The following is a 27,626-nucleotide window of genomic DNA, read 5'->3' on the forward strand; positions in this document are numbered from 1 at the left end:
CAAATGTAGGAGACAACAGGCTGTTTATGTGTGATAGCATTTCAGTAGCTAAGCGCTAACCAAAGTGAAGCTTTTTGTGGATCAATAGTTTCTCCAAATGTCCTGATAATACCAAAGCTGAGACTGTTTGTTTTGTAACTTCTTCTTTTTCAGGATGATCTGGCGGAGTATGTGAGCCTTTTCCCAGAGGCAGAGGAGGAGGTTCACTTTTTATAACCAAGGAGAAGCTCCTCTGGGATTTGGAAAATATAAAAACTCACTCATAAAAAAACTGTATAATGATGTCGGCGATCATAAGAAGAAGTAAGAATTCATAACTGTATTGTATTAACTATTGAAAAAACACAGCTAAAGCTACATACTGCACCTACCACTGATTGTGTAACAAATATTACAGCTGTGCACTGGCAAAAGGACGACTGGTGACCTCACAGGGTAGTTTGAGTGTGAGCTTAGGGTCTTGTTGCCTCTATTATCTATCTTAAAAAGTTTGGTTTGTTCGTGTCAGCAGCAGGAGTGATAAAGTAGGCACACTCAATTTTGTTAATTAAATAAAAGTACAGATACATAAGTAAAGAGTGACAAAAGAAGACTTTGGACCACCAGAAAACTCCTCATGTGGACAAAATTGTTGGTGCCCCTCGGTTTAATGAAGAAAAACTCACAATGGTCACAGAAATAACTTGAATCTGACAAAAGTAATAATAAATAAAAATTCTTTGATATTTACCAATGAAAGTCAGACATTGCTTTTCAACCAGGCTTCAACAGAATTATTAAAAAAAATAAACTCATGAAACAGGCCTGGACTAAAATGATGAACTTAATATTTTATAGGATTTAGGTCAGGGCTCATAGAAGTCCACTTTAGAATAGTCCAGTGTTTTCCTCTGAGCCATTCTTGGGTGTTTTGGGTCATTGTCCTGTTGCAAGACCCATGACCTGAGACTGAGACCAAGCTTTCTGACATTGGCCAGCACATTTCTCTCTAGAATCCCTTGATAGTCTTGAGATTTCACTGTACCCTGCACAGATTCAAGACCCTGTGTCAGATGCAGCAAAGCAGCCCCAAAATATAACAGAGCCTCCTCCATGTTTCAGAGTAGGGACAGTGTTCTTTTCTTGATGTGCTTCATTTTTCCGTCTGTGACATGGAGCTGATGTGCCTTGGGAAAAAGTTCAGTTTTTGTCTCATCTGTCCATAGGACATTCTCCCAGAAGCTTTGTGACTTGTCAACATGTAGTTTGGCAAATTCTGGCTTTTTAATGATTTATTTTCAACATTGGTGTCGTCCTTGTTTGTCTCCCATTAAGTCCACTTTGGCTCAAACAACTGACACTGATGTTCCTTGAGCTTGAAGTTCACCTTTAATTTCTTTAGAAGTTTTTTCTGGGCTCTTTTTGTTTCCATGCATATTATCCGTCTCTTTGATTTGTCATCAATTTTCCCCCTGTGGCCACGTCCAGGGAGGTTGGCTACAGTCCCATGGATCTTACATTTCTAAATAATATGTGCAGCTGTAGTCACAGGAACATCAAGCTGCTTGGAGATGGTTTTATAGCCTTTACCATTAACATGCTTGTCTATAATTTTCTTTCTAATCTCCTGAGACAACTCTTTGCTTTGCTTCCTCTGGTCCATGTTGAGTGTGGTACATGTCACCAAACAGCACAGTGACGACCTGTAGCCCTGTATATAGGCCCACTGACTCATTACACGAGTGTAGACAACTGTGATGCTAATTAGTGGACACACCTTGGATTAACATGTCCCTTTGGTCACATTATTTTCACCCTTTTTGTCCAGGTCTGTTTCATGAGTTTATTTTATTTTTTTACAATTCGGTTGAAACATGGTTGAAAAGCAATGTCTGACTTTCATTGGTTAAATTTCATAGATTTTTAAAATTTATTATTACTTTTGTCAGATTCAAGTTATTTCTGTGACAATTGGACAATTGTGAGTTTTTCTTTCATTAACTGAAGGGTACCAACAATTTTGTCGACATGTGTATATACTGCCCCTCCAAAAACAACCAAAGCTGTGCTTCAAACCATAACAAAAAACAACCAGCAAGTCACAAGGCTCGTTTCTTTCTCTTTCTTTTTATTTGCACAGGGGAGTTTAATGAGAGCACCTGGACTCTCTTTCTCATGAGTCCCCTGTTTAAAATATAGTTCAAACAGAAAAACAAATAAGTATATAAGTCCAAATAAAACATTAAAAACAGGAGCACTTGTAAGTGTTAACGATCATTACCAAAATATAAATATATATATATATATATATATATATATATATATATATATATATATATATATATAAATTGTGTCATTAATGTATCTACCACTGTTTCACACAACTAGTTTAGCAAATTGTCTAAGTTCTCCTCTCCTCGTGTGCAGATATGTGAAGTGGCTCCGTTCACAGAAGAATAATAGTGACCCAAAAACTGCCGCAGCTGCAAAATACGTCTTACACCGCGACTGGAGGAAACAACAGCCAGGCATCAGGTGAGATTCTGCACTTGTGATCAGCAGAACTAGGGCACGTCCATCAGGGCTTCATTTTTAAATATTTGCTCTCACTTGTTTCAGATTATTTGAGTTATATCTCAAAGTTCTGCTACCAATCGTCACATCTTATCTTTTTCATTATTTGAGTTTTTATCCTTTATGATGTAGTATAGTATCTGAATAGTGCCTGAATAATTAAGCCTCTGAAATATTTACACAGAGGGACACAGTTAGTCTGTTTCACACTCTCTGACTGGACTTTAGATTTATGTGACCTCATCTGTGTCACTGAGGAGTGGTGGCTGTGTGAAACATGAGAATAACTATAAACAACAAATAATCCACTCTAGGGCGAGGCTCAGAATTATCCGGGCCTTGTGTGGAGTGAATGAGTGATGGTGTATCTTTACACACTCCCACTGAATGTGTACGAACATTTGCTTTGATTTGTTCTGACCATGATCTTTTTTTTTTCTTTTCCAACAGCAAACCTGCCACAAAGAAACAGAAGCTCTGATTCCAACAAGTCCTTCAAACTTAAACAACTGGACTGGATGTAAATACACACATTTACACATTTTAGCCATAAAAAATATTGTAAGATAAAACACATATTGCATATAAAATTTGACTTGAATAGACAAACATATATATATATATATATATATATATATATATATATATATATATATATATATATATATATATATATATATATATATATATATATATATATATATATATACACACACACATACATACATATATACATACATACATACATACACACACGCATATACGCTGATGACACAGTTATATACACACATGGCAATAACATCTCCCAGGTCACGGACAAACTCACTAACTCCGTCTTGGCTAAATCACTCCTGTCTTAAATTGAATACATCCAAAACAGTAGCAATGATTTTCAGTCAATCCAACAACACCAACAACACTTCCCATACAGTTCCAGACATCCTTGTCTCTGGAGAACAGTTGCAGATTGTCCGACAATACAAATATCTATCTTGGAATGCTAATAGACTCAAAATTATCATTCAAATCCCACATTAATAAAATAAGTAATCATATAAAATTCAGCATTCGCAACTTCAAACACATTCAGCATCAACTGTCCACCCAAGCAGCTAAAATGTTCATGCACTCAATGATTCTCTCTCACATTACATACTGTTTACCCATCTGGTCCCTGGCAAATACCACAACACTGAAACCTCTGCAATCACTCTACAAGCCAACTGTTAAAATTCTGCATAAAAAACCAAACCATTTTCACCACTGTCCAACACTCCAAAAACACCATTTACTCAGCCTGGATAACATGATCAAATACTCTAATCTCTGCCTAATCTATAAAATCATTCATCTTCATCAATCTTCACGATTATTAGGTGAACAACAGAAGACCTTTGGTCAGGGCGCCATTTTACACGTGCAGGTCCTGACCTAGTGTTAGTAGTAGTAGTAGTAGTAGTAATAGCATTATTAATAATATTAATAATAATAATAATATAGACAAGGGAATAATAAATAAATAAATTATAAATGATCTTGTTAATTCTTCCAGAAGCTTCTGGACCATGTTATGCTCGTTCACATCACTCACATGCTCGTTCATGTTGTACCATGTGACCGCTCTAACCAATCAGCGCCTGAGCTTAGTGAATTGAAACAGAAGAACATCTCTTGTATTTCTGTATCTATTCGAAAATCTTTTGGGATAGTTTCTGCTGTTGGGCATAACGTAACAGTAACAATTTGGGTATTCATTCTTTTAATTATAATGTAAAATTTGTCAATTTTTTTCATTCACAAATGTGGCTTTGGCTTTTAATGTAATTTGGGGTTTTTTTATTTACTGGTCAATTGTGACTTCATGAATGTGTTATAAACTTGTATGGCTCCATTACTGGTTCATTAATAAAAAAATTAAAAAAAAGTGTTTTAAGACAACAGATTTTGAGCTGAGAAAAAGTTTATAATCTGAAAATAATTGTCTTTTTTCGTTGTTTAATTTTTGTGTCTGTCCTCTGTTGTAGAATCCAGAAATGAGTTGACCCTAGCGAATACAAAACGGTACCCATCAAAAAACACCAACTAAACCACGCCCAGCAAGACAGCCTGGTCCAAAAGCACCCAGTCCAAAAGCACCCCAGCCAAATAGCCCTCAGCCAAGTGTACCCTGACCAAACAGACCCTGGCATAATGTATTAACACTCAATCTCAATTCTCTATTCATACATTTTATACCTGAATTGTGCAGTTTTTAATTAAGGTCATTGAATTTGATTTTTCTGAATAAAAAATGTATTTGTACACTCTGTGTAAGTGACTTTATTTACCATTCACATCATCCTTTTGTGGAGAATGCTTATTGGGTTAGTTGGTGTTTCCCTACACTTCGATACCATCGGTCATGAGGGAGAACCAAGGAACAATATAAACTGTATATGTCTGTTACCTTCAGGTCTGCACAACCAAAAAGACAGGACAGAAGGTCAGTGCTCAAAAGTGGATTTATTTACAAATAGAAGTAGAAAAAATGATTTAGGTCTACACAAAGGAGAAAATCTGCGTTTTCACACTGCCACTAGTTCGGTCGACATAAAAGACTATTTGCTCCAAGAGCAGTGCGCCTGGGCCAGTGTGACCCCAACAGTTCTGGACCACATAAAAAGTTTGCTCTGAGCTCTTAAAATAGGAGGTCTCAGAGCAGCTCCACTCGCACTCTGGAGCGGAGCAAGTGCAGGGAGAACACAGCCGACCTCCAGCCAAAGTATGGGGTGCAAATAAAAGTGTTTGGAACTGGGCAAAAAAGTGCTCGGATCATGTATATTTGTATGAATAGGTGCCGCAGAGCTGCTGTTTGATACACTCGTCTGACGAGGCAGTTTGGATCAACTTAATATCAGCGACAGTCTGCTCCTGCCTCTGTCAGGAGATCCTGGGGTCTGTCTGCACAGGTGATCCTGGGGTCTGCGTCGTCCCAAAAGCTTTTTCTCCTCCACCACACGGTGTATTTAGCCCCAGGTGAAACAAAAGACCACCGTATATAGAGGAAGTGTGTGCATGTGTATTCACGGGGCTCTGTCCTCTTGTTGTCATGGAAATAAGTTCAGATCAGCAGATGTACTCTCAGTGGCTCATGACCCAAAAGCAATCAGGAGCCTCCAAAGACACACTCAAAAAAATAATTCTTTGGATTTACTTAAAAGCATTGCGTCATCCGGTTGCACGCAATCACATTGAGTAATTGTTGTAAAGTATGCTTATATAGTACATACTTAACATACTTCAATAGGGTCTATGTAGATGGATTAAATATATACTAGATATTTTCATTACATAGTTAATACTCAACCTTATTGGGTGCAAACTACATAAATGCATTGCGTAATCCCTTTATAAAATACTTAATAGTAATTACTCAAGATGCTTAGGTAAATCTTAAGAATTCGCGTTCTTAACCCTAATTCAAACATATTAAGTAACTTGTATTAAATACCATTAAATAGAATTAACATCACTACAGTAACTTAATATTATGAATAAAACACATTCATATTTACTCAGTGCAGTTGCATGCAACCGGATGACGCAACATTGTTAAGTATCGCTTACAAAAGCAAGTCAAGTTTCCCAGAAGTGAACAAAAAACAGCATCAGGAATAATTTTACAATTCTTCATTTATTGTCTTTTTTAGAACATGACATTTTAAAACCATGCTTTAGTGCAAAACTAGCGCACATTTTTACATCTCAAAACTAACTTTTTTTTTTTACTTGAAAAGTGCAACATGAAGTTTTATAAAACTGCTTCCCAATTGTGAAGAATTAACTTTACAAAGAGCAACCAACCTGCAAACATTAAAATTTGTAAACACGCCTCTTTAGGGCAGTCCTCTTTAAGTGAATAGGGTCTATTCTAAAAACATAAGATAACCTTTCTAAAATAGCTGTCCTTGTTTGAAAAATTAACTTGTTTTCAGTAATCCTGATTTGGAAATTTAAATTTGAGTGTTTACACTTGGCTTACTGCTCATCTGAGATCACCAAAAAATAAATACATAAATTTTTGTTCATATTTCCAACCTCTAGTGCAAAGTAAACACTGAAAGAACAGCAGCCCATCTTAAAAAAAGAAAAAGTTGTAAAATATGGTCAGCTAATCTACTCAAGAAGCTTGTTTTTTAGAATTTGGATTTTGTTTGACATTTTTTTGTTATCAAGCTCCATCAACACCTTTTGGTAAAATTCAAAAGTGTACTTGAGATCCCGTGGGTAGTTCAAGTTGATCAGTCCAAAGAGCAAAGGGAAAGCAGTGGCAACCTCACGAAGATCCTGCAGTACAGAGACTCCCTCAATGATGATTCCCACATCCTCTGGATCTTCCTTGCCGCCATCATCCCCTTCATGCAGGATGGCATAAATGCCAATAGAGGTCTTTGGCATTTGTTGCTGGGCATTAAGGAAATCAATATTCTAAAAAAAGACACACAAACATTTTTTTATTACAGTGAACGCTCACTATAACGCGCTTCACCGACTTCGCATATTTTTTTTTTACCGTGCATTGTGTTCTAGATCGGCACAAGAATTGAACTTGTGTCATGTCATTCATAACAGTTCTCAAACTTAATGGAAGGTGTCATGTCCGTTTATAAAAATCTTCTTGCTCAGAAAAAGAAAGATTACCAACAACGACCCATGACAATGTTCTTCTCTCTGAGAAACACTCCTGCGCAGCCTTCAGTAGAAAAAGACGCTACAGCACTATTTCACGGATTTCATTTATCCCAGATTATATTCGGAACGTAAACCCCCACCATAAACAAAGGTTCACTGTACAAGTTTTTCCAATAACATCAACGTATTCTTTTTATAAGAGATATAAACATTCTCGACTTAAAGAATGAGGGACACAGGTGTGGTGGTGGTGGGGGTGAGGAAATAAGAGGACTGTAGTTGTCTCACCTTTGATGCGGACAGTGACTAAGACCCAACACCAGGGGTCCATCTTTATAAGACTAAAGTACCAAAATATGCTTTTCTGCTGAACACAAATAAATCTTTACACCCATAGATACGTTATACCAAAACCATTAGTCATTCACAATAAGTAAGTAAAATTCTGATATTTTCCTCAAAATAGTATTAGTATTATTATTAAAATTAACATTTCATACAATAAACTTACTACATATTCTTTTATCATGTTGCTTGGATCTTCATTCAGATAAACAGAAAGGGCCTTCAAGGGTACAACATCTTCTTTGGTCAATGGAGTCTCTCTGAAAAATAAATAAATTAAATTAAATTTGGGAGTAAATTAGGACCTATGCAGGGATTTCATACTTTAACGCTACTTTATTCATTCTGTATGTTCTATATGTGCCAAATGTTAAAACCATTTTATATTTTTAAAAATACAATAACAATAATATTCTGATTTAAACTTAAAAAGTAAAATTTTAAATATCAACTTTTTTATACTTTAATACACAGTATTTTTCAACTTTATAAGCGACGGCACACTTTTTTTGGATTGAAGACATTCTGTGACCACCATTTATAAATGTTTTTTTACAATTTTTATAAAAACAAAAAAAATCCTATAAAGACTGTATTAATGTTAGCTGGTTAGCTGTACAAAATATATTGTTAAAAACCATTATGTTGAGATGTTAACAGTCTAATACATCCATTTATAAATGGTAACTAATTTATTGGAAATGTTTTCAAGGCACACCTAATACAACCTTTATCTCCTAGTGAGACACTTTTACAAACCAAAAATAACAGTTACGGTTGTAAGAAAACATTGTAAATATAACAGCAATAGTAAGCCTTAGTTGGAAACATACAAACATCTTTAGCTAGCTAAACATACATTTACAGTGGTTATATAGGGCATGTGTTAGATCTAATTTGAATTATTCAATACAGCATGTGGAGCGCAACTAGTAGCTCCTGAGCGACAAGTCGGAGACCCCTGCTGTGTACACTATTTAAATAGATTTTAATAAAATGAAAGTGGTGGTTCTGAGTAATGAAATTATTTCCAAGTTTAAAATGACAAACCTCATTAATTCCTGTCATGATTTCTGTTATCTTCCGTCCAGGTTTTCCTCCCTTCTTTCTAAAGATTTTCATCAGTTTAGGAGCATAAAGATCCAGCTGTGACATGAACTTTGAGGCCAATGGCATTGTGGTGATTCATCTGAACTCTGCATTAATCTAGAAGACAGTGAAATAAAAATGTATTTAAATTATAATTTTTTCCTGCCCCAAATACCAAATTATAAATGTATATAGCCTGTAAGCTTGGTGGTGTTTAAAATGTTTTTTATCTGCAAAAGTTTAAAAAGAAATGTGTGTTCTGATGTAATTTTGCCAAATTAACAATTCTTAATTTTGGCCCAGTGTAAAACATGGTTGCTAAGGTAATTACCAAGTATGTCATTGTTTACAATGAGGAAGTAAAATTATAAATGTAAAAAATTCATCAAACTGGGATGACATTTATGATTTTTTTTTTTTTTTAGGAAAGTCTTAGATGTAATTATCTTAACTGTATTTTAGTAGAATTTGTTGCCTAGCCTCAGAGGTACTTCTTGTAAGTTCAATTATTTCAGTACAAAAAATTTGTGTCAGTATTGTCTTCTCCAACCATAACATTAGACTTTATGATTGTTGTGTGAGCATGCCATTTATGAGATGTTCTAATGACAACAGCATTGCAAGACAACATGACATACCTCTCGATGAGAAAAGAGTGCAGGCCATCTACTTTTGAAATCTGCAATGAAGGGCATGTCTCAAACAATTTCTTGTCTCCTGTGTGGAAAAGTTTTCTCCATCTTTCTTTCAGCAACACAAGCTGAGGTTTGGCTTTCAATGGTGTTCACAATCCCTGGTTTAAAGTCTTCTAAGGTGTATGGCGTGTGCTTCCGGGTTTTATGCGACTTGAATGTACCATAGATATTTGTTTGGTAAGAGCAACCCTTAAACATACAATGCACTGTCTCACTACTTTTTAGATGAGTGTTAATATGAGAAAAATACTCTTTTTCTGTAGCAAGTCCACTAAATGTACACAGATGGCAGCTAAATGTTGCAACAGTTATGTGTTTTTTGTGTGGATGTACTCTGCTTGTATGGCTATAAAGAGTTTTGAAAGTCTTGAAAGTACACGGGCAATCCAAATATATACATGGATATAATGGTCTGGAAACATGAACTAACTTGTAGTGCCTAAACAAACGCGTCCTTGTTGACACCACCTTCTGGCACAATTTACACTGCCACATCAACACATCTGTGGAAAAAAGACAAAGCATAAGACATATATTTTTCAATAGCACTTTAAATATTTTAATTAATATTTTTGTTATTTTATAGCACTGCCTTCTGAAACTGGATTCTCAAACTTTGAAGCTCACCATGTATAATTGGACTGTGTAATAAATGAGCTATTTAGCTATAATCTTGTGCTTTATGAGCTTTATCTGTCTGCACATTGGCCCTCCAAATACAAAACTACTAAAACCCACATTTGAAAGTTTATAAAATCCAAATTTCACCAATTTCTATCTGTGTAGGTAGTTTTATCTTGTCTTAAGGTCATTACAATAACTTTATAAAAGACTACATTCGATACATGTTCAATAATTTCATGATAACTCTATACATAAAACTAATTGATTTGATCATTAAAATATGCAAACAAAATCTTATTACAAAATGGAAGGAAGATTTATTATTTGTTCTACTTGTAATACAACGGCAGGAGTGATCCTGCATGCTCAAACCCTATCGAAGTATTTACAAAAAGATAATAGCCGAATTCCTTATTCAGTCTCCCTCTTCACCGGGATACAGCGCGAGGCTCCGCAGTCACGTCATCGCGGCGGTTGTGCCTGCCCATCGCCGCCTTCGCACGCACCACTACAGCTTTCATTTGGTCTCCGCTGGTCTCCGCTCACACACACACCGACCGACCGACCGGTCCGCCCCGCGCTCATACATTCTTCCCATTCTCCCCCACGCCAGTGTAGCACGTGCAGCAGCCCCAGTCTGTAGTGCAAAAAGTATGCTAACCAAACTATTCCCTCAATTTAGCGTTCAATACATGCTCGTGACGAATCATGAATATTATATACAGCCGAAATGTCCGGATAAATAACGATATAAAGTATATCAAAGTTAATAAAGTTTTACTTACCAATAAATTTGAGAGAAAACTCCAAAGATGGTCAGGTCTAGTTGATCAGGGCAGGTGAAATTAGCGCATGCGTGTGTGCTCACATTTGAGCGGGCAAAAAAAATCAAATCAAATACGGAATCCCAGAAGGACATAACTCAAACATTTTACTTAAGAGTGTTGAGTAATCCCTTGCATATAGCCTTGAGTAATGCCAAATATTGAATGTATTTCATAATATTTACACAAGCATGTTAAAAATATGTGAAAAATCAAAGTGTTTAAATAAAAACTACAAAATACACTTTAGTAAAAGTAACAACAGCCACAATTCATTTTTTTGAGTGCATTTAACCAGAATAGACACATCTGTGGAGGTATTAGAAGCACATCTGAAACACACTGCTTTTTGTGTGACATCATGGTAAAGTGATGGTAAAGAGACCTGTGGACCTGCACAAGTCTGGTTCATCCTTGGTGCAATTTCCAGATGCCTGAAGGTGCCACGTTCATCTGTTCAAACAATTATACACAAGTATAAAGACCATGGGAATGTCCAGCCATCAAACCACTCAGGAAGGAGACGAGTTCTGAGTCCCAGAGATGAACGTGCGTTGGTCTGAAATGTGCAGAAGATGCTTGTGAAGATGCTGCTGAGGCTGATAAGAGCGTGGGCCCTCCATCGAGTTACCTTACTTGGGGCAGAGTAAGGTAACTCGAAAGGAAGCAGAGTGGAATTTTCTCCACATACCTTATTTATTGAAGACATGTCCTGTAGTCTGTATGTATGTGAGTATATGTGTGTGTGTGTATATGTATGTGTGTGTGTGTATATGTATGTGTGTGTGTATTTATGAATGTGTGTGTATATGTGTGTGTATATGTATGTGTGTGTGTGTATATGTGTGTATGTGTGTGCGTGTGTGTGTGCTTCCACCAGCTCCATACTCCACCAGTTTTAGGATTATGCTCTTTCACCCAGACTATGTTTCCTCCTCATAAACAGACCTGGAGTTGTGTCCCTTTTGGAGTTTTTTTTGTCATTAAATGAACTCGTAGACAATGATTTATCTTAAAACTAATCAGATTATACTTTAGTGACCCTTACAAGGCAACAAGGTGTGATTTTTAAGTATAGATCGCATAGATTTGGCCTTGCTTTTCACCTTCTCATATCATCAAAAAGGTCCCTATGTTTGTGAAAAATATACTTATTATAAATCCATGTACCTACAGCATTTACTCATATTGATATAGCAAAAACACTAATGTTCAGATGTTGTGACGTAGTAGCAGCTAAATCACTCATGTCGATGTAATAAACAGACAAATGTCCATAGATTCCACCAAGTCCATAGCAACAAAAGCTCCTCTAGTGTAGCCAGATGCACTGCCTTGTCTGCCCTGGGCCACCTACAGGTGAAGGAAGTACTTTCAAAAATACTTAACATAATCTCAAACAGACCTGGTGTTGTGTTTTTTTTTTATTCACACAAGTTTAACACACAAATTTTAGGTAATGTCCTGCCCTCTTTCAAAGTTTAGACCTGGTTTAGACCTGGTTTAGACCTGGTTTAGACCTGGTTTAGACCTGGTTTAGACCTGGTTTAGACCTGGTTTAGACCTGGTTTAGACCTGGTTTAGACCTGGTTTAGACCTGGTTTAGTCCTGGTTAAGTCCTGATTCAGAGCTGGTTGAAGGTTTTTGTTTTTTTAAAGTACTCATTGTACACACTTCTTTGCTTGAATAATCCATACATTTATTCACAGTGCAGACACAGTAAATCCTTCTCATACAGAGGTAGACCGAGTTTTGTATTCAAAAACATACTTAAATGCACAAAACTCTACAAAATTATTTACACATTTACAAAACGTTTTGAGACAGACAGTTTTTATGTAGTGCTTTAACCCTGAGAAGTCTAAGTGAGTGGTTCTCAAGCTGGTGTGCGCCCCCCGGTGGAGTCCAGGAGTATTACAAGGTTCAAGTGTTTTTACTAGTCCTGGTTTAGTTCAGAATAAGTCCTGGTTTAGACCTGGTTTGGTGCAGAATCAGTCTCAGTTTAGTCCTGGTTTAGCTCTGGTGGTCCTGTAGGTCTGCTGAAGTCCATTTATGTCATAATTTAGTCCAAGTTAATCCTGGTTTTGTCCTGGGTCAGACCTGATTTTGTTTGTCCCAGTTCTAGTCCAAGTTCAGTCCATGTTTAGTCCATTTTAAGTCTTGGTTTAGCTCTGGTAGTTTATAGTTCAGCTGAAGTCCACTTATGTCCTAGTTCAAATTAATCCTAGTTTTGTCCTGGTTTTATTTGTCCCTGCTGTAATCATGGGTTTATTTATGCCTACTGTTAGTTCTGTTGTTACCTACTTAGTCCTGGTTTAGTCCAAGATAATTCTGGTTTAGTCCTAGTTTAGACCTGGTTTAGAATTGTTTTAGACCTGGTTTAGTCCTGGTTTAGTCCTGGTTTAGTCCTGGTTTAGTCCTGGTTTAGTCCTGGTTTAGTCCTGGTTTAGTCCTGGTTTAGACCTGGTTTTGTCCTGATTTAGTCCTGTTTGAGACCCGGTTTAAGCCTGGTTTCATCGTGAGTTAGACCTGGTTTAGACCTGGTTTAGACCTGGTTTAGACCTGGTTTAGACCTGGTTTAGTCCTGGTTTAGACCTGGTTTAGTCCTGGTTTAGACCTGGTTTAGACCTGGTTTAGACCTGGTTTAGACCTGGTTTAGTCCTGGTTTAGACCTGGTTTAGACCTGGTTTAATCCTGGTTTCATTGTGAGTTAGACCTGGTTTTATTTTGCTTATTTTCATCCTGATTTAGTCCAGTTTAAAATCCAAGTTTAGCCTTTGTTTACATCTGTTGTTGACCTGTTCCAAATTTAGTCCTGTTTAAGTTCCTTTCTGGTCCAGTTCTGGTCCGGTTGTAGTCCCGGTTCAGTCTGTAGTTCTTTGGCACAATAGTACATTTTCCTCTATATCTTTTCTTCAGACCTTGTTTAGCTTATACTCCTGTCTGCTCCTCAGTCCCTTTACGTCGTCACTACGAGCTCCAGTGGCTGTCTGACGTCGATGATGTCACAGTGGGGGCCGGGCTGTTGACGCTGCTGACCACTTCCTGTGCGGTTTTACCCAGCATGCCTTGCACGTCGCACACAAAGCGGTAGACGTAGCGTTTCCCGGCCGTCTTGTGGATGATGTTTTTGTGGTAGTAGTAACGCAAACCACGACTCAACTTCTCATAGTTCATCTTCGGCTTGTTCTTGCACTGACCCCAGCGCTTGGCCACCTGGAGACACAAAAAGTACAATATTACTACTGTTACTACTACAACTACTACAACTACTACTGTTGATGCTTTGACCCAGAGAAGACAAAGCTGGTGTGCGCCCCCCGGTCGAGTTCAGGAGTATTACTAGGTTCAAGTCCTGCTTTCATTTAGTGCTGTTTTTATTAGTCCTGGTTTAGTTCAGAATAAGTCCTGGTTAAGACCTGGTTTTATTCAGAGTCAGTCTCAGTTTAGTCCTGGTTTAGCTCTGGTGGGCCTGTAGGTCTGCTGAAGTCCATTTATATCATAATTTAGCCCTGGTTTAGTCCAAGTTAATCCTGATTTTGTCCCGGGTCAGACCTGATTTTGTTTGTCCCAGCTTGAGTCCAGGTTCAGTTCAGAATTAGTCCACGTTTAGTCCAGTTTAAGTCTTAGTTTAGCTCTGGTAGTTTATAGTTCTGTAAAGCACTTTGAATTACTTTGTATGAATTGTGCTGTACAAATAAACGTGCCTTTCCTTGCCTATGGTATTGTGAGTATTGTATTACTGAGGTATTATCTGTGAATTAAGAAGCAGCTTTTCTTTATTTGTTCTTTATTAAATGTCTTACTTCACTCCATTTGGATTCAATCTCAGACTTAAATAGTACAGATTGTATTAGTCTCTGTATTGCATTACTTTCTGTGACATAGCTCAAAATAAAAGATTATTATTACTACTGCAAGCAACCCAACCATTACTACTACTACTACTACTATAACTACAACTGATGTTGTCATTTTTGTACTTGGTCACTGTCAATGTCCAAATTTGCACAATTTTTTTCAGATACTTTGGCACAAGCGCTGGAGTTGCTATAGTAACCGTACTTTGGACAAACCTAATTTGTGAGATTCATTTGATGAAATTGACTCTTGGAATATAAAGTGTTTTACTGATGAATACTTGCTCTGTGTCTGTGAAAACTGTGTATTTAAAATGTTAATAAAGGTTAGAAAAGAGAGCAGACAGAGCAGAGAGTAAAGTCTGACTTCAGTAAAACAGCTAACTCTGATGGTCATGGTCAGATTTGATTGTTTTAGTTTCTATTTAATAAACTTTAATAAACTTATCTGCGGCTACAGCGACAGAACACAGAAAAAACACATTCAAAGAGTTTAACGAGTTAAATGAAAAAGGTGCCAAATCGGCCTTAAAATATGATCACTACTTTAACTAAAACTGCTAACCCTGTAGTTTAGAGTCCCTGATGCCCTCCCTGTGTGTCAGATGCCCTCCCTGTGTGTCAGATGCCCTCCCTGAGTCTCCCTGGGGTCTCATTCTGCGTAAAAGCTGCTAACCCTGTAGTTTTGACCTCTACAAACAGAACCCTCGGACTGAACATTAGTGTTACCTCAGAGGGGTCAGACATCTTAAACTCCCAGCCGTCTCCGGTCCAGGAGATGAAGCTTTGACATGAGGGGTCCAGGAGAAGCTCCAGGAGGAACTGCCACAGCTGGATCGGACCCGAGCCTGCGCCGCACAACAGCAACGTTCAAGGAAAATTACAAAACACATAACAAAAAACAATAATACATAAATTAAAGGGGCTGTACTGATTTTTCTTAATGTTATAAAGTAAATTTTGTTTTACTGCAGTACAGATATGTTGTATAAGTAGCTCAAAATTAGTCCGCTGTGTACTGTCTGCATCTAATTATAAAGCATTTTTTGTCCAATAACCATGCGTGTGTGTTAGCATGCTAGTTGTTGTTAGCTTTATCGTGACAGTTAAACACACTGGCATCTGAAAGTTGTAAAAAGTGCTTATAAACTCATCATGGTGAATAATGAGGATGCTCTAAATGCAGAATTTTTTTTTTTTTTTTTTTTTTTTAGTTATCTGACAGTTAACTATTCTAAAAATATCCGGCAATAAATTGACATATTCTACTTTATGTCATATAATATTGAGAATATAAAACTATCTATACAAGTTAATCTGTAGATGTTATGATGTGTCAGATGCCCTCCCAGTGGTGCCGGAGAATGGACCCTGTCAGTGAGAATGAGACAGAAGTACACATCATTCTACTGTCCCATAAACTAACAATGGTAAATACACTCAACAAGCACTACTACTACTACTACTACTACTACTACTACTACTACTACTACTACTACTACTACTACTGTTGAACATTTCAGTCTTAGTACCTGGATAGGCTGACATGGCAGTGATGGGCCCCTCTCTGTCTGCTCTGTGCGCCGATGTGGATGCAGTTTTGCGCTTGGCCACACGAGGGCAGTATGAGTGGACTGTCCCAGGACTGGGGCTAGGGTGAGGGGGGTGAGAGGGGTGAGAGGGAGGAGGAGAGGTGAAAGAGGACGCGGAGGCGGAGTAATCGGGCCAATAGTCCGGACATGAGTAGGACTGCTCACTGACACCTGCAAAACATACAGTTCAGTATAAGATAATCAGGGCATTTTCATCACTGTTTTTGCACTTTTTCTGTTGCAACACTGAAATTTCATCACTGTGGGAAAAATAAGGGACCTGTTGTACTTGTGTGTGTCTCTAAAGTTATAATCTCTGACACCTGTGGATCATTTTGTTAGAATTTAGACATTTTAAATCACAATATTCATCTAAAACGACTCAATAAAAGAAACAAATCTGCTGATGTCCATGTTAGAAAACTATGGTGTCATTTGTACCAAAATGGTGTCTTGAAAATAAGCAATAAAAGATGACTCAAACATGCACGAATCACTCTAAATACAACTTCGAGGGAGTAAATTCAAAACAACTATGACACGGTGTAAGCTCTGAAAAGGTGATTTTGAAGAATAGGTCTGATTTAAATATTGCTGGTTTGCAGATTGTAAAATGTGATGATGTCATACTCTCAGACGGGGAACATTGTACTTTACCATGAAATATACAAAAGTAAATTCACAAATGTTGAACCTGATCATTTCTATTAGTGACTAGACCAGGGGTTGGCAACTTTTAACCCCCAAAGAGCCATTTGGGCCAGTTTCCACGGAAAAAAACACAGTGTTATCTTCATTTTGACTTCTAAAATGAAGATAACACTGTATATATTGTTTTATTTTTTTACCTTTACACTTTGTATGTGGCTCTACGGTTGCCGACCCCTAGACTAAACCCAAGACCTCACTATTACAACGCGTATCTGCATTTGAACCATAATGATTTGGGCTGCTCATGTGTGTTAAATATGACTGGCCATGCAGTGATGTCACCCCAAACACAACTATAGGAATTTCTTTTAAATTAGCTGACTAAATATCACACATTTCATTGACTAAAACTGCACTTATTTCGTACTAAAGTGATTCCACATGAGCTCCACATGTTATCGTAGCGGTGGCACATGTTCATATAGCCTCACCTTGTCCAGAGCCGATGGAGGGGCTGGAGCTGTAGAGGCTGGAGCTGTAGGGGCTCTGGCTGCACTCGGCGGCCGGGCTGAAGTGACTGCTCTGGGGGACGAGGCTCTGGTACGACAGGCCCGCTCCTGGATCCTGGAAGGACTGCTCCACACTCACAGCCTCTGGAGAATTAAAGGGAAAAACATTGCAATAGGTACACACTAAAGAAAATGCATCTAGATTTGTTCAAATGGGAATACTGTACTTGTAAAACAGAACATGAATGGAAAAGTAAAAGTACATTCTGCTCAAACTCGCCCTCTGCTGGTGCACTGTGGAATGAAGCAGTTTAAATGATGAAAAAATGATTACTGATCTTTTGTAATTTTGGTGAAGTTTAACATTTTACATCCTGGTTGGACACGGGCAGCAGATATGAGATATGCAGAGGCAACTGTTACCTAGCAACCATAATGTAAACAAGGGCCAAAACGCGTCTAAACTACACAATAGATATGAACACGTTTACTTTGTTAAATCAACAATTCAACTGTCATTTTTCTGCGTTGATGACATAGACAGAGGGGTTCGTTTTAGACCTCAGCCCTACTTCCTGTATTTTACAACTTTTTGTCTCAAACTGACACTTAACTGATGCAAAATTACAATAAATATTTAGCACACGTAGTATCCCAAAACCAAATCAGAATTAGAAAAACATTTTAATCCATCCAATGCACTTTAAATGATCCCTTGAAGATGCTAAAACGTGTCTGAAATGGTCTTAGTTGAGGTTCAAATGTTGCAAAAACGTAAAGACCCACAAAAGTCCAGATCTCTCACCGTTTGGATATGAGCTCCACCAGCTGAAGTCCTGACAGGCGTCCAGGTTATAGAGGTGTCCATCGCCCGAATTCACTGTAATAATCACAAACACTCACTCAAAAATGCTGAAAATGAGACTAGACATTTGAACGTTTCCTGTCTGGGGCGTACCTTTGCTGCTGTAGACCTGGTTTGGTTTGGCCTGGATCTCGTTCAGACTGGATTCTGGTCCGGACTTACTGGGGTCTAACAGAAAAGACAGTTCTTCACCACCAAAGTCTAAAACACACAAAGCAACCACACAAGAGGGTTAGACACAGAGACGTCCGGGGTTAGTCCTAGGGTAGACCTGGTTTAGTTCTGGGTTAGTCTGTTGCAGTCTGCTCCTCTGACTCTGCTCCTCTCACTCTGCTCCTCTGTCTCTGCTCCTCTCACTCTGCTCCTCTGACTCTGCTCCTCTCACTCTGCTCCTCTCACTCTGCTCCTCTGTCTCTGCTCCTCTCACTCTGCTCCTCTGACTCTGCTCCTCTGACTCTGCTCCTCTGTCTCTGCTCCTCTGTCTCTGCTCCTCTGACTCTGCTCCTCTGTCTCTGCTCCTCTGGCTCTGCTCCTGTGACTCTGCTCCTCTGTCTCTGCTCCTCTGTCTCTGCTCCTCTGACTCTGCTCCTCTCACTCTGCTCCTCTGACTCTGCTCCTCTGGCTCTGCTCCTGTGACTCTGCTCCTCTGTCTCTGCTCCTCTGACTCTGCTCCTCTCACTCTGCTCCTGTGTCTCTGCTCCTGTGACTCTGCTCCTCTGTCTCTGCTCCTCTGTCTCTGCTCCTCTGACTCTGCTCCTCTCACTCTGCTCCTCTGTCTCTGCTCCTCTGTCTCTGCTCCTCTGGCTCTGCTCCTGTGTCTCTGCTCCTCTGTCTCTGCTCCTCTCACTCTGCTCCTGTGGCTCTGCTCCTCTGTCTCTGCTCCTCTCACTCTGCTCCTCTCACTCTGCTCCTGTGTCTCTGCTCCTGTGACTCTGCTCCTCTGTCTCTGCTCCTCTGTCTCTGCTCCTCTGACTCTGCTCCTCTCACTCTGCTCCTCTGTCTCTGCTCCTCTGTCTCTGCTCCTCTGTCTCTGCTCCTCTGTCTCTGCTCCTCTGTCTCTGCTCCTCTGTCTCTGCTCCTCTGTCTCTGCTCCTCTGTCTCTGCTCCTCTGTCTCTGCTCCTCTGACTCTGCTCCTCTGTCTCTGCTCCTCTGTCTCTGCTCCTCTCACTCTGCTCCTGTGGCTCTGCTCCTCTGTCTCTGCTCCTCTCACTCTGCTCCTGTGGCTCTGCTCCTCTCACTCTGCTCCTCTCACTCTGCTCCTCTCTCTCTGCTCCTCTGTCTCTGCTCCTCTGTCTCTGCTCCTCTGTCTCTGCTCCTCTCACTCTGCTCCTCTCACTCTGCTCCTCTCACTCTCCTCCTGCGGCTCTCCTCCTCTGGCTCCTGTCTGCTCTTGTCGGCTCATTTCCTCTGATGATGTACAACAGGAAAACGGCTGTGTTGCGTTTAGTGTCCATTCAGCATTGGACATTTTAACGCTGCTTTGTGAATGAGAGGCTGAGGAAACAAGGGGGGTCCAGAGGCTCCTGGGGGGAGGAGAGAGGAAGTGAGGGAGGAGAGGAAGGGGTGGAGGAGAGGAAGACAGGGAGAGAGGAGCAGAGGGAGAAGAGAGGAGGAGGAGAGAGAAGCGGAGGGAGAGGATAGGTGGAGGAGAGGAGGAAGAGGAGAGGAAAAGGGGAAGGAGGGGAGGCAGAGGAGAGGTAGAGCAGAGGGAAAGGGGGAGGAGATAGGGGGCAAAAAGGGGGAGGGAGGAGGAGGAAAAGAGAGGGGAGGAGAGGTAGAGGAAGAGAGGGAGGAGAGGAAGGGGAGAAGAGGTAGTGGAGGGAAGCTAAGGACAGATGGAGGACGAAAGGAGGAAAGGTGGAAGAATAGGTGATAGGGGAGGAGGAGAAGGAGAAGGAAAGGTGGGTCTGAGGAGAAGAGGGGAGGAGGAGAGGTGGGTCAGAGGGGGATGAGAGTGAGGAGGACAGGAGGAGGAGGAGAGGTGGGTCGGGGGGAGGAGAGGAAAGGCCGGCGTGGGGAGTGGACCGAGCAGCTCTAAATCTGTCCCAAAGGAAGTCTGCAGCTCCTGATTACAAACACGCACCAGCACCATTCAGACTACAACTGGACTAAACCAGGACTAAACCAGGACCAAACCAGGACCAAACCAGGACTAAACTGGGAATAGACCAAGACTGAACCAGGACTAATCCAGAACTAAACCAGGGCAAAACCAGGACTAAAGGCAGAAACACATGTACTAAAATAAGGCTGAACCAGGACTAAACCTGTATTTTAAACATCACCAGACCAAGATTAAACCAGGACTAAACCAGGATGAAGATCACTCCCAGTGTTAGTGCCAATTAAATCTGAACCTAAACCGTTACAGAAAATCCTCCAAAAGTCCAGCTCAAATGTTTGGTTTCAGACGTTCTGTAGCAGGTCACATGTTTGTGTGGAGAAGAGCAGCTTTGACAGATGAGTTTCCTCTGTCCTTCACACCAGGAAACTCACTGTCCCTGCCTGAAACAGTCTGCTCCAGTCCTGTTCTAGTTCTGCTTTAAGTCCCGGTTTAGACCTGCTCTGATCCAGCTCTAGTCTTGGTTCAGTCTTGGTTCAGTCCTGGTTCAGTCCTGATTCAGTCCTGGTTCAGTACTGGTTTAGTCCTGGTTCAGTCCTGATTCAGTCCTGGTTTAGTCCTGGTTTAGTCCCGGTTTAGTCCTGGTTTAGTCCTGGTTCAGTCCTGGTTTGTAGACTAACCATAGGCTGTGAAGTCCAGTCCGACTGGGACCTCTTGAGTCCTGTATTCTTCGCTGTAGAATCCACTTTGACAAACCTCCATCTGATAAAAAAAGAACATGATTTTCAGACATAAAAGTTGGTACGATCCATTTGTCCTGTTTACGACTCTTTCGTCTTCAAACATGTGAGTGTTCGCCTCTCTCTGTTGTGAAGGTTGGCGGTTCAAATCCCGCTCTCGACGTAAACATAAGTGGTTGAGTAGATCCACTGACCCACAGGTTGGCGGTGCAATTCCCGCTCCTACAGTAGCACATTATCTCTTGCAGCTCAGACCTTTTAATGATACTGCTTATTTAAAATGGTTTACAGGGATCATCTTACATTATTATTATTGTATTATTGTATTGGAGACCGCTGAGAATACCAGGGGTCACAGTGGGGCAGCAGTGTCCTCAGGCAAGACACTTCTCCTACACTGCCCTGTATGAATGTGGAGTGTGTGTGAGTGTTGGTGTTGGAGCAGATTAGCATTAGCCTGTCACGCAAACTATGACCTTTGTCTCCATCCTCATCTTCACAAATGATGGTTTCTACAACATAAACCAAACCTCTGAGGGAAAGTCATTCATTTAATTTACTCATGGTTTAGATGGAGTAAACCGGGACTAAACCAGGACTGAACCAGGACTAAACCAGGACTAAACCAGGACTAAACCAGGACTGAACCAGGACTAAACCGGGACTGAACCAGGACTGAACCAGGACTAAACCAGAACTAGACCAGGACTGAACCAGGACTAAACCAGGACTGAACCAGGACTAGACCAGGACTGAACCAGGACTAAACCAGGACTGAACCAGGACTAAACCAGGTCTAAACCAGGACTAAACCGGGTCTAAAACAAGACTAAACTGGCACTAAACCAGGGCGAAACCAGGACTAAACCAGGACTAAACCAGGACTAAACCAGGACTAAACCAGGACTGAACCAGGACTAAACCGGGACTGAACCAGGACTGAACCAGGACTAAACCAGAACTAGACCAGGACTGAACCAGGACTAAACCAGGACTGAACCAGGACTAAACCAGGTCTAAACCAGGACTAAACCGGGTCTAAAACAAGACTAAACTGGGACTAAACCAGGGCGAAACCAGGTCTAAACCAGGACTAAACCGGGTCTAAAACAAGACTAAACTGGGACTAAACCAGGGCGAAACCGGGACTGAACCATGACTAAAGCAGGACTGAATCAGGACTAAAAAGAGTCTAAACTAGGACTAAACCGGGACTGAACCAGGACTGAACTTGGACTAAACCAGGACTAAACCGGGAATGAACCAGGACTAAACCAGGAGTAAAAACAGCCTAAACTAGGACTAAACCAGGACTAAACTGAATCCAAATCAGGACTGATGTAACATTGAGTAAACCAAGCCTAAACCCGTAATGGAGGACTGAAATTATAATCTAATTGTATCAGATATTTACAGAGGTGGTAGAGTATATAAATACTGTATTCAAATAAGAAGTACAAAGGAGTGGTTTAAAAATGCCTCAAGGGAGAGTGTAAAAGTATTTGGGAAAAGTACTACTCGAGAAAGAGTAATTTAAAAAGTAACTGTCAGGACATGACATCTTATTTATAATTTGAAGTGAATGTGACAAAACATGAAATAATCCCGTAAAAAATGACACAAAAATGAAGCAAACTAAATCATATTTGAAGCAGCTGCAAGAAACACTAATGTTCAAATCATTTCATGTTGTTACATAAAGATCAAGTCACTTTAGACTCACTCACAGGGAAGAGGAACACAACTTTTACTCAAGTAAGAGTACTGTTACTTCAATATAAATATGACTCAAGTAGGAGTAAAAGTATGCTGCTAGAAAAGTACAATTTCTTTAAAAAGTGACTCAAGTAAATGTAGGTGAGTACTACCCCTCTCTGGTTATTTATGCTAAACGTATTTCACACAACATGATAAGAGCAGAACAAACATGCCTCTAGCTAGCATATATGTCGCCTTAGTGAAAATAGTCTTTCTTCAGTGAATATGTGTATGTCAGTGCTTTTGCCTGCTCTGCTCCACAGCTCTTTGTCCTACCTTTCTCTTGCTGTCTGTGGGCTTGAGGGCCGTGTCCCAGTACATGTCCCGCGTAAAGTCCGTGCGCTCTGGACACTTCACACTGACTCTGTCTCTGTGTCCGGACTGTGTTTATATATCGGGAGCGCGCGGGGAGGGGGCGGGAGCGCGCCTGACCACTGTGCGTCGTGACCGTCTCCTCCGCGCGCCACTCCCGTCTCCTCACGAGCCCGGAGTCTCCAAAGCGTCTCAAAAGATCATTCATTAAAGTCCGGGCGGCTCTGACAGCAGGAGACAAATGGCCAACGTGAGAAGTGATAAGGAAAGAAACCGCCTTAAAGCGCCAATATTAGGTCATTTATGAACTATAATGTAGTTTCATCAATAAAAACAGACCTGGAGTTGTGTTTTGTTTCATTCTCACATGTTTAACACACAAACCCTGCAGATTTAGACTGAGTTCTTCTCTCAAAATGAAAACACTCTGTTCCACCTTGTGATGTCATCATGTGGCAATACAGGAAGTGCTCCAGTGTGATTTTAAACTCCACACACCATCACTAGAATCATTTGGATCATTTCGGCCCTGGAATTGTCAATCTCTACTAAACTAAAGGTAAAAGGAGGTGTTAACTGGAAAACTAACAATTCATGACATCACAAGGTGGAGGAGTGTTTTTATTATCATCGTGGTATCAGAATTGGTATTGAGTATTGAATCTATTCCTTAGTATCAAAATCGAGTTTGAAAATGTAGTATTACAACACAAGAGAGTTCATAATATTTTCACAGGCCTTTTCTGCATCCTCAGCTTTACTAATGATGGTTTCTACATGAACCTTCATTCATTTACTTAGATCAGATTATACCAGGACTAAACCAGGACTAAACCAGGACTAAACCAGGTCTGAACCAGGTCTGAACCAAGTCTTTACCAGGACTAAACCAGAACTAAACCAGATCTGAACAAGGTCTCAGCCAGGACTAAACCAGGACTAAACCAGGACTGAATCAGGACTAAACCAGGTCTAAACTACGTATAAACCAGGTCAAAACCCAGACCAAACTAGATCAAAACAGGGTTGAAGAGCATTGAGTAAACCAGGCCTAAAGGAGTATACTGACGTTATAATGTAATTGCATCAAATATTTACCTCATTAACAAAAAACCCCCCAAAACAAACCAAAACAAAAAAACAACAACAAACAACAACAACAACAACAACAATAATAATAATAATAATAATAATAATAATAATAATAATAATAATAATAATAATAATAATAATAATAATAATAATAATAAATAACTTTAAGCTTGAGTACATATTGCAACATAAAATGCTTTTTAAAATAAAAATACAGGACATTAAAAAAAAAAGATCCAATCTGTCCATAAGTGAAAGAAGTTTCAATGCATTTTTACTTCACAAGGGCCAGAGATTTACGCAGAAGTCCAAACTCATTCCTCCAGACAACTGAGTCCTCATTTATGTATGTAATGATGTAATGCTTTGCTAACAAACAAATATTATTACCATAGTCAGTGAAGTTAAATACAACACACTGAATCTAATGAAACATTCATCTTGAAAAGCAAGTTTACGCACGGCACGCATAAATGTGAAAAGCTGTGCGCCTGAAAGAAAAAGAAAAAGGACAAGACCAGAGGGGACGGAAGAACTTATTTTGAAATACACATTAAAAATAAAACACTTCTTATATTAAACTGAGGTAGGTCTACTTTTACGCACAGACAGACGCAGTGCCCAAATGCCTGATTCATCTCTGTTTAAAGTCGTGTGTAAAACCTCCCCAGTCCCCGCTTCTCCGCCTCTCCCCTGTCCCTGTCCTTCTAACCTCTCTCCTGCCCCTTTCCTCCGCCTTTCCTGCCCCTCTCTCCTGCCCCTCTCCTCCGTTTCTCCGCCTCTCTACTTTTACGCACAGACAGACGCAGTGCCCAAATGCCTGGTTCCATATCTCTTTAAAGTCGTGCGTAAAACCTCCCCAGTCCCCGCTCCGCCTCCCTTCTCTCCCGCTCCTCTCCTCCGTCCCTCTCCCCTGCCCCTCTCCTGTACCGCCTGGTCCTCTCCTGCTCCTCCCCTGCCTCTCACCTCCTCCTCCTCCTCCTCCTCCTCTCCTCCGCCCTTGTCCTCCGCCCGTCTCCTCCTCGCTCGTAAATCACCGCGGTCTGAAACTCTACTCCAGCTGTGCGCCAATCACGACTCCGCAGTTCCCAGATGCGCTGTTTGTTTAGACAAGACTCGCGCTTATCTGGAGCGGCCAGTCGTGCAGTGATTGTGCGCAGTGAGTCTCGGCTCGTGTTTTTACTGCAGAGCCATTGTTTTAGCGCGTGCGTGTTTAAGATACGGCGGCTCAAGTTCGGTCATTAAGTCTGCGGTCCCCGCCCTGCGCCGCTCACTTTGCGCTCACTGCAGCCATAATGAACTGAGATGAGCAAAGAGTGGACTAAACCAGTGTAAACCTGTCAGAGCTGTACAGGGTCAGACCAGGACAAACATCTGGACTAAACAAGATTTAAACAGGGTGAAGGCGAGATGTCCCTGCACGCGTGTTGTGTAGCTTAAAAACAAATGCCTTTCAAAGTATTGATATTTTCATATACAAATAAAAAACAGGTCTGAACCAGGTCTGAACCAGGACTAATCCAGGTCTGAACCAGGTCTAAACCAAGACTAAACCAGGTCTGAACCGGAACTAAACCAGGACTAAACCAGTTCAGAACCAGGACTAAACTGGGACTAAACCAGGACTAAACCAGGTCTGAACCAGGACTAAACCAAGACCAAACCAGGACTGAACCAGGACTGATCCAGGTCTGAACCAGGTCGAAACCAGGACTGAACCAGGACTAATCCAGGTCTGAACCAGGTCTAAACCAGGACTAAACCAGGACTAATCCAGGACTAAACCAGGTCTGAACCAAGTCTAAACCAGGACTAAACCAAGAATAAACCAGGTCAGAACCAGGACTAAACTAGGACTAAACCAGGACTAAAGCAGCTCTAAACAAGGACTAAACAAGGATTAACTCAGGTCTGAACCAGGACTAAACCAGGTCAACTTCAAAATCGCATTATTCAAGTAGAAGTCCAAGAAATTAATCAAGAGTAAAAAAGTATTTGGGAAAAGTACTACTAAATTAAGAATAACTGAAAGAGTAACTGTGAGACGTAACATCTGATTTATAATTTGAAGTGAATATAATTTTCAAACACAAAAATGAGCCAAACTAAATCGTATCTGAAGGAGCTGCAAGAAACACAAATGTTCAAATCATTTCATGTTGTCGACATAAAACTCATGTCACTTTAGACTCACTCACAGAGGGAAGAGGAACACAAGTAACAGTACTACTACCTCAAAATAAATATTACTCAAGTAGGAGTAAAAGTATGCTGGCAAAAAAGTATTCTAAAAAGTATAATTTCTTTCAAAAGTGACTCAAGTAAATACAGAGTAAAAGTAACTGTGCAGGCCCGACTGAATTTTAGGGGCCTGGGGCAAAAGGCCTCATATGGGCCCTGTCTAATATAAATAAATAGGAAGAGGGTCCAATTCTGGGCTCCTAAAACCCCGCTGTCCCCCCTGTGGACGCCCCTGTAACTGAAACACCTCTGAAAATAAGGCCTTCTATGTGTACAAATGGAAAGGCTCAAATGTGTTGCTACATTTTGTTGAGAAATTAGATAAAACGCTTTTGGTGTTCAAGTAAACGGCCTAAAACTGGTGCAAAATTCAAATTCTGTCTAATTGTTTTGACTTTAGAATGAGAATATCAACAAATCCTTGATAAATCCCATGACATCACAAAATGGAACAGAGCGTTTTCTGTTTGAGAGAAGAACTCAGCCTAAATCTGCAGGGTGTGTGTTAAACATGTGTGAATGAAACAAAAAAACACAACTCCAGGTCTGTTTGTGATGAGGAAACAACATTAGAACATGACTTAAAGCTCACGAGAGTCAGTTTTGTGTAACGTAGGACCTTTAACACTGAGCTGGACCCAGGTCAGAATCCTCAGGTGGAGTTCTCTGTGTAACTGTCAGATTACAGATGTGTTGACCTGGTTTATGGTTCTAGTCACAATGATAAGGTTCAGTGTGGATTTTCTGTTTCTCTCAAGTTTAAGACAGAAAAAACTACTGAGACTGCACCAGGAGCATGACACTTGGGGATTCAGTCATCATTTTACCAATATACAATCGATCTATTTACATAATTATTGGGAAAAATGAGTAGAGTACTTTATATTTATTTTTAAAAGTTATTAAAAAACAATATGATACACCCGAGGAAGGAGAAGTGTGCAGACTGTATTATTATTTATGACTGGCAGATGACTGAATCAGGCTATAGACTTACACACAGGCGACATGACATTTACAGACAGCGCCCACCCAAGGTTTGTGAGGGAACTACACCTGTTACAGACAGGCCCAAGAACACTCTCTTTAAGTTTGTTATACACGACCTAAATAATGTGGCACTTAGAGAAGAAAAGAAAACA

General features: G+C 40.2%; 2 protein-coding genes across 3 annotated transcripts in view; one reads left to right on the forward strand and one right to left on the reverse strand.

The window, feature by feature from the left end:
- LOC129456970 (uncharacterized) overlaps nucleotides 1-4,710 on the forward strand; it is a 12,853-nt gene extending 8,143 nt beyond the window's left edge. The window contains exons 6-9 of the mRNA XM_055228133.1: nucleotides 154-303; nucleotides 2,407-2,514; nucleotides 3,004-3,073; nucleotides 4,578-4,710. Coding sequence (XP_055084108.1) covers nucleotides 154-216 — 63 coding nt within the window. The 3' untranslated portion in view covers nucleotides 217-303; nucleotides 2,407-2,514; nucleotides 3,004-3,073; nucleotides 4,578-4,710. The remainder of the gene's footprint in view (nucleotides 1-153; nucleotides 304-2,406; nucleotides 2,515-3,003; nucleotides 3,074-4,577) is intronic.
- A 7,800-nt stretch (nucleotides 4,711-12,510) lies between these two features.
- Nucleotides 12,511-23,188, reverse strand: etsrp (ETS1-related protein). 2 transcript variants are annotated; one of them, XM_033981559.2, is made up of 8 exons: nucleotides 23,116-23,188; nucleotides 21,022-21,103; nucleotides 18,372-18,479; nucleotides 18,219-18,293; nucleotides 17,396-17,557; nucleotides 16,194-16,424; nucleotides 15,391-15,509; nucleotides 12,511-14,017 (listed from the first exon to the last, which is right to left on the reverse strand). In XM_033981559.2, exons 1-8 carry the CDS (start codon nucleotides 23,158-23,160, stop codon nucleotides 13,772-13,774), a joined length of 1,068 nt encoding a protein of 355 aa, XP_033837450.1. In that variant the 5' UTR covers nucleotides 23,161-23,188; the 3' UTR covers nucleotides 12,511-13,771. The 2 variants fall into 2 exon arrangements, with proteins under 2 accessions (XP_033837450.1, XP_055084106.1); XM_055228131.1 differs by having other exon boundaries at nucleotides 12,517-14,017; nucleotides 18,372-18,446.
- Nucleotides 23,189-27,626: the final 4,438 nt, after the last annotated feature.

This window comes from Periophthalmus magnuspinnatus, chromosome 16 (genome assembly GCF_009829125.3).
Source record: "Periophthalmus magnuspinnatus isolate fPerMag1 chromosome 16, fPerMag1.2.pri, whole genome shotgun sequence".
In the NCBI taxonomy this organism is placed as follows: domain Eukaryota; kingdom Metazoa; phylum Chordata; class Actinopteri; order Gobiiformes; family Gobiidae; genus Periophthalmus; species Periophthalmus magnuspinnatus.

Coding starts and splice junctions, on each gene's coding strand:
- etsrp (XM_033981559.2), bottom strand. CDS start 23,160: ATGTACTGGGACACGGCCCTCAAGCCCACAGACAGCAAGAGAAAG. Junction 18,294..18,371: donor CCAGGTCTACAGCAGCAAAG/GTACGCCCCAGA, acceptor TGATTATTACAG/TGAATTCGGGCGATGGACAC. Junction 14,018..15,390: donor AGATGTCTGACCCCTCTGAG/GTAACACTAATG, acceptor TTGTGTCTCCAG/GTGGCCAAGCGCTGGGGTCA.